The sequence below is a fragment of the Eptesicus fuscus genome, chromosome 15 (genome assembly GCF_027574615.1).
Source record: "Eptesicus fuscus isolate TK198812 chromosome 15, DD_ASM_mEF_20220401, whole genome shotgun sequence".
Classification (NCBI taxonomy): Eukaryota; Metazoa; Chordata; class Mammalia; order Chiroptera; family Vespertilionidae; genus Eptesicus; species Eptesicus fuscus.
Genome location: NC_072487.1, coordinates 78,426,747 through 78,436,271, shown reverse-complemented (window position 1 = coordinate 78,436,271; position 9,525 = coordinate 78,426,747). Strand labels below are relative to the sequence as shown.

At 62.7% G+C, this 9,525-nt stretch overlaps 1 protein-coding gene across 1 annotated transcript; it reads right to left on the bottom strand.

Annotated features, from left to right (window-relative positions):
• Nucleotides 1–595: 595 nt before the first annotated feature.
• Nucleotides 596–8,710, bottom strand: LOC103296123 (isoaspartyl peptidase/L-asparaginase-like). Its single transcript, XM_054727493.1, has 7 exons — nucleotides 8,641–8,710; nucleotides 7,490–7,689; nucleotides 6,296–6,438; nucleotides 4,943–5,097; nucleotides 3,019–3,137; nucleotides 2,058–2,168; nucleotides 596–1,660 (listed from the first exon to the last, which is right to left on the bottom strand). Exons 2-7 carry the CDS (start codon nucleotides 7,677–7,679, stop codon nucleotides 1,455–1,457), a joined length of 924 nt encoding a protein of 307 aa, XP_054583468.1. The 5' UTR covers nucleotides 7,680–7,689; nucleotides 8,641–8,710; the 3' UTR covers nucleotides 596–1,454.
• Nucleotides 8,711–9,525: the final 815 nt, after the last annotated feature.

Genomic DNA, 9,525 nt, shown 5'->3' with positions numbered 1-9,525 from the left:
CTGGCCAGGGCTAGTGTGCACCTGAGTATGACACCTGGTACACATCACCAGGAAAAGCCCTTCTCTGCTGCCAGACTGCACACCTTGGGAAGACCACCAGTGGGTTAGCAGGAAACGCACCTCTGCTGCCATCTAGTGCGCATCTCAGAAATCACACCTAAGTAACGGTGGGGAGACACCGCTGCTGCCATCTAGTGCGCGACTAGTGAATGACAGCAGGAGAGTTCCTCTGGAGGCTGCGAGTGCGAGTGGGAGAGAACACCTGAGGGGAGGTCGCCAGGAACTCACTTCTCTGATGCCACCTGGTGTTCAAGTTGGGAACAACACCTGAGTGGAGGTCCCCAGAAAAGGTCTTTTCCTGCTTCATTTAGTGCACATTTGGGGGAAACCCCAGGGGAAGTCGCTGCCCTCCGTGTGTGGCCAGAGAGCAGCGGCGAGTGGGGAACCAGGAAACGCTCCTGGCGCCCCCTCGTGTGCCCTTCAGAAATAACACCCAGCGGGCTCACCTCAGGCCCTCACTGGACACCTGCTGCCCGGCAGGCCAGGAGCCCTGCACGTTCTGGCCTGGACACAGGACTCAACCACACTGTTGTTCTTCCAAACGCATTTTATTAGTGGCCGTGGGGTTGAAGTTAAGCAGTTTCCTTCCAGAGAGGTAAGCCCTGTAGATCCATCACCGCAGACACACGGCTCCAGTGGGAAGAGAGGTTAACGGGGATCCTCTCCACCCAACGCCTCCCTTCACCGTGCCGGCCACACGACCCACCCCCGCTCAGGGGTGGGCCCATGGCCCTGGACAGCGCACTGCACCCAGGCCCTCCCTGTGGAGGGAGAGCGGAGAGGCTGGGAGCCCCATTCCTCGCCATGAGGACCGAGGATCCTTTTAACGTCTGGAAGCATCTACGTTAGTCAGCGAGGGCCTGACCTTCCTTAGAAACACCTGTCTGCCTCCCGTGTCCTTTACCCGACGGCCTTCGGAGCCAGTGGACGCCGTGACACTCAGCGCTCAGCCGGACTTGCCCATCAGCTCTGCCGCTCCTGCCGCTGCTCCTCCCACCTGCCCCCGGGCCCGCCAGAAAGTGCCACCACGACAGCCCGGGATGGGGGCAGCTCTGCCACTGGGGGCGGGTCTCCCGATTCCAGCTCCCTGCGCCGAGGTCGTCCAGTGGGGGTTGGGTTAAGACCAAGTTGGTTCCTCTTTCTAACCTGAGACCAGGGGGCGGCTCCAGAGCCGGGCTCCGGCCTCTGGCATCCTCGCTCGTGGCATTTTGGTCTCACGGTGGGCACTTCTCTCATCGCTTCAGACTCCGCCCCTCGCCAAACATTCGGGTGGGCACTGCTCCAGGGGGCAGGACGCGGGGCAGACGGGAGGGCGCTTCCGGTTCTAGCTAATCGGTCAAGCTGAGCCTCCAACGGCGTTACCTGCAGGCCAGCACCGGGAAGTCCTCCGGGGCTCAGGGCAGGTCAGTGACCCTGGTGTCGCCAAGATTGACGCCAACGTGCAGCTTGCCGTCCTTGGCGGCCGCCCAGGCCATGGACTCCGAGGTCCACTGGGCCGCCCAGTCTCCCGCTCTGTTGAGCAGGATGACACCACCCAGACCCTGGAGCTTGGACTTCATGTAACCCAGCGCCGCCGCCGCCGCCTCGTCCAATGTCCTTCCTGAAAACGAGGACAGGGTGAGACACGACACGTTACTCTCACAGGAATCCGGTGGAACTGTGTGCGGCGGGAGGAACCGATGCCCGTGGACAGCGGCCCCTGGTAAACGAAGTCCATCCGAGAGCTGCCAGGACGGGCCCCGCCCAGGCCGTCCTCGCTCTGAGCCGGCGCCTGGCACCTGCCACCTGCCCTCCCCACCCAGCTCAGAGTCGCTGCTGCCCCCACAAGGGACAGGCAGCGTGAACGCGAGTCCAGACCCCGACAGGTGGGCAAGAGCCGACAGTGTCAACCTGAGAGCCACGCCTGCAGCGCAGGAGAGAGGGTGAGACCCGCCTCCCTCTGCTCACAAACAGCTTCTGTTTGCTCGGCTCCAGACGGCGTGGCCTGGTCCACGTACCCTGCTCCACGTGGAAGAGCGCGAGCCGGGCCAGGTTCACCTTCAGGATGCTCTCCCCGTGCCCCGTGGTGGAGACGGCTCCAATGGCGTTGTCCGCGTAGCCCCCGGACCCTGCCAGAGAAGACGGGTCTACCTGAGCAAGAGTGGAAGCGTTTAGCCCGGCGGCGGGGCTCCGTGGCTGAGCGCCAGCTCTGAACCAGAAGGCACGGGTTCGATCCCCAGTCCTGGGCACAGGCCCAGGTTGTGGGCTCGATCCCCCAGTGTGGGGCCTGCAGGAGGCAGCCGATCAATGATACTCCATCATTGATGTTTCTCTCTCTCTCCCTCTCTCCCTTCCTCTCTGAAATCAATAATATTTTTTTAAAAAGTTCCAACATGTAGTAGAAGTTAATGCTACGTGTGCTAAGTCCCAAAGGTCAGACCAAGGTCAGAGGAGCATCCATGACCTTGGGATGCAAAGGTGGACCCGTAGCGCCCTGAAATCAGGATGCAGGGAACCTGGGGGGGGGGGGGGCCTGACCTCCTGACCTTTCCTGGGGCAGCTACACCGGGCCAGTCAGCCCGGCTGGCACATGCCCCCCCCCGCCCGCCCGGGGACGGGAGGCACCTGCTTCAATCCTGAGCCGAGAGCACGTTCCTGTGACCTTCCTGCAGCAGCAGGTGCCACTTTCGTGCCACTCGGACCCATAACTGCCCACCTGGCGCCCACGCCCGGGAGGAGTCCCGTGTAGTTAACCCTTTGGGACTAAGTCTGAGGGCCCTCGAACCCGAACGAGAGAGAAGAGGCGGCGGGTAGCTTGGGGCAACCTCAGCGGCCTGATCTCCGTCTCCCCCCCCCCCCCCCCCCGGCCGCCCGCGCCCCCGCCGCCCCCCGAGATTGGGTACTGCAGAGGGCGGGAAAATCAGAGAACGCGAGGCAGTGCCGGGCGCAGAGGGGACAGGAGCCACCTGCCAGGCCTACCTGCACAGGGCGTGTCCCCGACTCGGCCGACCATCTTATTCACGATGCCCCCGGTCGAGGTGGCGTAAGCCACGTCTCCCCTGCAGTCCAAGGCGACCGCGCCCACGGTGCCCAAGTCTCTGCCGAAGCGAACGGAACAGAGAGACGGCAGCGAGCGGTCACTCACAGTGAGAGGTCACTCAGGGGTCACGCGCAGTGAGCCGTCACTCACAGTTAGAGGTCACTCAGGGGTCACGCAGTGAGCCGTCACTCACAGTTAGAGGTCACTCAGGGGTCACGCAGAGAGCCATCACTCAGAGGTCACTCAGGGGTCACGCAGAGAGCGGTCACTCACAGTTAGAGGTCACTCAGGGGTCACGCAGTGAGCGGTCACTCACAGTTAGAGGTCACTCAGGGGTCACGCAGTGAGCCGTCACTCACAGTTAGAGGTCACTCAGGGGTCACGCAGTGAGCCGTCACTCACAGTTAGAGGTCACTCAGTTAGAGGTCACTCAGGGGTCACGCAGTGAGCGGTCACTCAGAGGTCACTCAGGGGTCACGCAGTGAGCCGTCACTCACAGTGAGAGGTCACTCAGGGGTCACGCAGTGAGCGGTCACTCACAGAGGTCACTCAGGGGTCACGCAGTGAGCGGTCACTCACAGTTAGAGGTCACTCAGGGGTCACGCAGTGAGCGGTCACTCACAGTTAGAGGTCACTCAGGGGTCACGCAGTGAGCGGTCACGCAGTGAGCGGTCACGTTACACGCAGGCTCCGGCGCGTTCAGATCTCATCTCCCAGTGGGTGTGACACAGCGGGGCTGCATCTGGGATTGTGAATCTAACAGACACCGCAGCTCAGGACGCACGGCGGCGCGCTCCTCCGAGCTAGAGTCCTCGGCGCCAGGAGAGAGGGAGACGCCCACGGGCACAGAGGGTGACGGACGCACAATAACATGCCTGGCCCTGGCCGGCGTGCTCAGTGGTTAGAGCGTGACCCTTCACGGTTTGATTCCTGGTTAAGGGCATGTACCTGGGCTGCAGGTTTGATCCCTGGCCCTGGTTGGGGCATGGGCGGTAGGCAACCAATTGATCTTTTCCCCTCCCTCCCTCCCTCCTTCCCTCCCTCCCTCCCTTCCATTTTCTCTAAGAGAAAATCAATGGGAAAACATTCTCGCATGAGGATAGTAAAAAAAAAAAAAAAAAGCTAACAAGCGGGTCAGGGACTTAACACTGTGCTGAGGCCGCCCCCGCCAGGCCGGTGGGAGGGACCCTGGAGCCCTGCTGAGTGAGGACCCAGCGGCACCCACTGAGGCCACATTTAACACCCAGAAGGGCAGGTTCCCACGACTCAGCACCATTTTGTTCGAAGCCGGGAACACCAAGTGACACTTGACTTATGTAAGAACGGCAAGGCCCTGGCTGGTGTGGCTCAGTGGATAGAGCATTGGCCTGCAGACTGAAGGGTCCCAGGTTCGATTCCAGTCAGGGCACAGGCCCGGGGTTGTGGGCTTGATCTCCAGTGGGGAGCGTGCAGGAGGCAGCCGATCCATGATTCTCTCTCATCATTGATGTTGCTCTCTCTCTCTCCCTCCCTTCCTCTCTGAAATCAATAAGAATATATTTTTTAAAAATCAAGTTATCAAACATTCGCCAAACATTCTTGCTTAACAGACTCCCCAGACGTGAGCCTATAATAAAGTGGCACTTACTTTATTATTTTTTAATATATTGTCATTGATTTCAGAGAGAAGAAGGAAGAGGGAGAGAGATATCAATGATGAGAGAGAATCATGGATCGGCTGCCTCCTGCACGCCCCGCACTGGGATCAAGCCCGCCACCCAGGCCTGTGCCCTGACGGGGGGGGGGGGGGGTTCGAACCGTGACCTCCTGGTTCACAGGTCGATGCTCAGCCACGGAGCCGCCAGCTGGGCCAGTGGCACTTACTTCCGTTGGTCTGGATTCTGAGCCGCCTCCTGCTTCTCTCTCTCAAGGCGTTTCCTGCTTCTCTCCGTTACCAGCTGCTCCCCGGGAACCGCTGGGACCCCCATGGCGGCAGCAAACTCGGCGGCACCCAGGCCAGTCAGGAGGCAGTGAGGCGTCTGGACCAGAGAAGGGACACGGGGTCGGTTTTTAAAACGGAGAGATCTTGTTAACGGAGCCTAGGTGTGCGGCTAAGCCCTCCTGCCCGCTCTGGGTGCCAAGCCTCAGAAATGCCAATGCCAGTGGCCCACGCTTCTGTATGGGGGGAGCCTGGCTCGGAGCTTTCCATTAACTAACACAAACCGCAACGATGGCGTATTGGTGGGAATGGGACCGGCGTGTGGCCTTTTTTCTCATCCTCCCCCGAGGGTGTTTACTGACCTGAGAGAAGCACTGACGTGAGAGCAGCGATCAGTTGCCCCCGTACATGCCTGACCAGGACAAGGCTCCAGCTGAGCCACCGGCCGGGGCCACATGTGCTCTTAAATTTAGAGAATGTGCCCCGGCCAGTGTGGCTCAGTGGATGGAGTGTCGGCCCCTGGACTGAAGAGTCCAGGGCTCGATCCCCGGCCCTGGTTGGGGCACAGGCGGGAGGCAACCAATCGATTTGTCTCTCACATCGATGTTTTTTCTCTCTCTGTCTCCCCCTCCCTTCCATTCTCTCTAAAAATCAATGGAAAAATAGCCTCGGTGAGGATTAACCAAAAATAATAATAAAAATTAAAGAGTGAGGTCACTCATTTGTGGAATATAATGAACAACATAAACTGATGAACAGAAACAGATCCAGAGACAGAGAAACATCGATCAGACCGTCCATCCTCAGAGGGAAGGCGGGGGCGGGTGGGGGCAAGGGGGAGGGATCAACCAAAGGACTTGTATGCATGCAATGGACACAGACACCAGGGGGTGAGGGCATGAGTGGGGGGGATGGAGGGGGCAATGGGGGGATAAGGACACATACTAGTATGTAATACCTTAGTCAAGAAAGAAAATGTTTTAAAAAAGTGAGGGAGGAAAAAGCAAGATTTTTTTTAAATGCAGAGGGATTTTTATCTCACACACGCTGTGCACCCGCTGCTCTGCTCGGTGTGTTAGGTTCTACGTGTTGAGCGAAAGCCAGGCAGGACGATAACAAAGTCCTCGCTTCGTTCTTGTCAATCACACCGTCCGGTCAGAATCCTGGCTCATTGGAGCGACGGAGCCTCACCCCCGTCCTCACATGTAGCTTAGAAGTGACCTCAGGTTGTCCGTCAGCCAGACCCTGTGCTCCCCACGGGGCAGCAGCAACGAGCCGTGGGGAGAGGTCACCCTCACCTTCTCCATGACCAGCCGCGCGAGCCGAATGGGGTTCGCGATGCAGCGGACGGCAGACACGGCCCCCAAGGACAGGTCCTTCCCGCTCATGATGCTGGCGTCCATCTCCACGTCCCCGTTTGCATTCAGGACGGATCCACAACCTGGGCCCAAAGGGGAGGTGAGAGCAAGAAGGATGAGTGTGGACATGGCTTCTGGGTGTCCTCTGAGCCGCCCACGTCAATTCCCCTCCACTCCGGAGCCAGAGGAGCATTGATTTCACTGATTTCAGAGAGGAAGGGGGAGAAACATCAATGATGAGAGAGAATCATGGATCGGCTGCCCCCTGCACGCCCTCCTCTGGGGATGGAGACCACAACCCGGGCCTGTGTGGCTGGATCCCCAGTAGGGGGCGTGCAGAGTCAACCAATCCATGTTTCTCTCATCAAAGCTTCTCTCTCTTCCTACTCACTTTCTCTCTAAAAAATCAATAAGCATATTTAAAATAAAATAAAAAATGAGCATAATGATTTACCCTAAGTCAGAAGCCCACAGCGCACTGAGCTCACCACGCAGGTTTCTCGGACGGCTGTGTGGCACGCGGCAGCACTCACGGTAGCTATGCCTATTGCCTAACGGGCTCAGTGCAAGAAGGCAAACACACAGAGATCCATTCTGCACGGAAGTGACTCTCTCCTGACCGGGGAGCTGGGGCCTAAAGGGGGAGATTAACCCCTTGGGGGTGATGGGAATGTTTCAAATCCTAAAAAGATGTCATAAAAAGCCTCCTGGGCCCCAGCCGGTTTGGCTCAGTGGATAGAGCATCCACCTGTGGAATGAAAGGTCCCGGGTTCGATTCTGGCCAAGGGCACATGCCCGGGTTCCGGGCTCCATCCCCAGTGGGGAGCGTGCAGGAGGCAGCTGATCCATGGCTCTCTAATCATGGATGTTTCTCTCTCTCCCTCCTCTCTGAGATCAATAAAACTATTTTTTAAGTTGCTACTTATTCATATATTTAAAAAGCCTCTTGGGATGGTTATTCCAGGAAGCGGGTTAAAGGGGGGGAAGATTTAGAAATCCTTAAAGCAACTTGGTCAGCAGGAAAGAGGAACATGCAGCTCCCCCCCCCCCCCCCCCGGCGCACCGGGTCCCCACGCCCAGGGAGGTCTGGCCCCTCCGGGCGGGGCTCCACCGGCCGTCGCGGGGCAAACGCACCGGCGTTGAACTCGGGGTCGTCCTCCAGGGCGGCCACCGCGCCCTCCACGGCGTCCAGCGCGCTGCCCCCCTCCGTCAGGACGCGGTACCCCGCGGCGGCGGCCCGGGCCACGCCCTGGCGCACCCGCTCTTCGCGGTCCTGGGAGACCCGGCTGCCCGCGCCCCCGTGGACCACGACCACGGGGTCCATGTCCCGGACCCTAGGGATCGGGAAGGCGAAAGGGTCACTGCAAAGGGCCCAGGAACACGGCCCGGGGCGCCATCCCCTCGGGAGCTCCGGTGGGGACAAGGTCCGGCTTCCGCCCAGGGAGGAGGGCGGGGTCGGTGGGGAAGGAGGCGGCGCGGCTGGAATTTTGCAGGAAAAGTCTAGAGCGCCGCAGGCGTCCCGTGCGCCCCGCGCCGGGGCCGGGCCCCGGGGGCCTCCGCCTCCAGGGCGCACCCCAGCCCCTGACCCGAGCTGGGCCCCTGGCCAGGGAGGGGCGAGGGGAGCCCCAGCCCTCCTCCCGGGCCCACAGGGCGTCCGGGTCTCACAGGCCGGGGACCCCCCCGCTGCAGGGTCCCGCCGAGCCCCGCCAGCCATTTCTACGGGCACCCCTTAGCCGCGCCTCCACCGCCTGCCCGGGGAGGGTGCTGCCCCCGGGAAGGGTGCTGCCCGGGGAGGGTGCTGCCCGGGGAAGGGTGCTGCCCGGGGAAGGGTGCTGCCCGGGGAGGGTGCTGCCCGGGGAGGGTGCTGCCCGGGAAGGGTGCTGCCCGGGGAGGGTGCTGCCCCCGGGGAGGGTGCTGCGCCCGGGGAGGGTGCTGCCCGGGGACGGTGCTGCCCGGGAAGGGTGCTGCCCGGGGAGGGTGCTGCCCCCGGGGAGGGTGCTGCCCGGGAAGGGTGCTGCCCCCGGGGAGGGTGCTGTCTGGGAGGGTGCTGCCCGGGAAGGGTGCTGCCCGGGGAGGGTGCTGCCGGGGAAGGGTGCTGCCCCCGGGGAGGGTGCTGCCCGGGGAGGGTGCTGCCCGGGGAGGGTGCTGCCGGGAAGGGTGCTGCCGGGAAGGGTGCTGCCCGGGGCAGGGCGCGCGCCCAGCGGGGCCTCACGGCGAGCCCCCAAGCCCAGGGGCCCTGCGGGGTCGCCGGGGAAAAGATTAAAAATCCGTAAAACGAAACCTACTCGGGAGCCAGGCGGCGGGCGGCACCTGGTCGTCCGCGCAGAAGGGCGCGCACCGGGTCTGGGCGCTCGGAGCCGGCGGCCGCTCGCCTTACAAGCCCCGCCCCACGTGACCCGCCCTCCCGATTGGCGCGCGGGCGCACAGTCTCCCGCGATTGGCCGGTTCAGAGGGCGGGGCGGGCCTCCGCCGGCTCAAGATGGCGGCCCACAGGGGCGCTGCGGGTCCGGAGCGGTTCTCGGGCCGGGAAGACGGCACGTTTATTCCCTCCGTCCCCCTCCCCTCCCCGTACCCCCTCCTCTCTCCGTCCCCCTCCTCTCCCCGTCCCCCCTCCTCTCCGTCCCCCCCTCTCCCCGCCCCCCTCCTCTCCCCGTCCCCCCCCCCTCTCCCCGCCCCCCCCTCTCCCCGTCCCCCCTCCCCTCCCCGCCCCCCCCCGCCCCGCCCCCCCTCCCGCCCCGCCCCCCCTCCTCTCTCCGTCCCCCTCCTCTCCCCGTACCCCCTCCTCTCCCCGTACCCCCCTCCTCTCCCCGTCCCCCCTCCTCTCCCCGTCCCCCTCCTCTCCCCGTACCCCCTCCTCTCCCCGTCCCCCCTCCTCTCTCCGTCCCCCTCCTCTCCCCGTACCCCCTCCTCTCCCCGTACCCCCCTCCTCTCCCCGTCCCCCCTCCTCTCCCCGTCCCCCTCCTCTCCCCGTCCCCCCTCCTCTCCCCGTCCCCCTCCTCTCCCCGTACCCCCTCCTCTCCCCGTACCCCTCCTCTCCCCGTACCCCTCCTCTCCCCGTACCCCCTCCTCTCCCCGTCCCCCCTCCTCTCCCCGTCCCCCCTCCTCTCCCCGCCCCCCCTCCTCTCTCCGTCCCCCCTAAACGCCTCTCTTCGGGCTCGGCTGGCAGCCAC

Coding starts and splice junctions, on each gene's coding strand:
- LOC103296123 (XM_054727493.1), bottom strand. CDS start 7,679: ATGGACCCCGTGGTCGTGGTCCACGGGGGCGCGGGCAGCCGGGTCTCC. Junction 5,098..6,295: donor CGCGGCTGGTCATGGAGAAG/GTGAGGGTGACC, acceptor TCTCTGGTCCAG/ACGCCTCACTGCCTCCTGAC. Junction 3,138..4,942: donor CAGAATCCAGACCAACGGAA/GTAAGTGCCACT, acceptor TCGCTTCGGCAG/AGACTTGGGCACCGTGGGCG.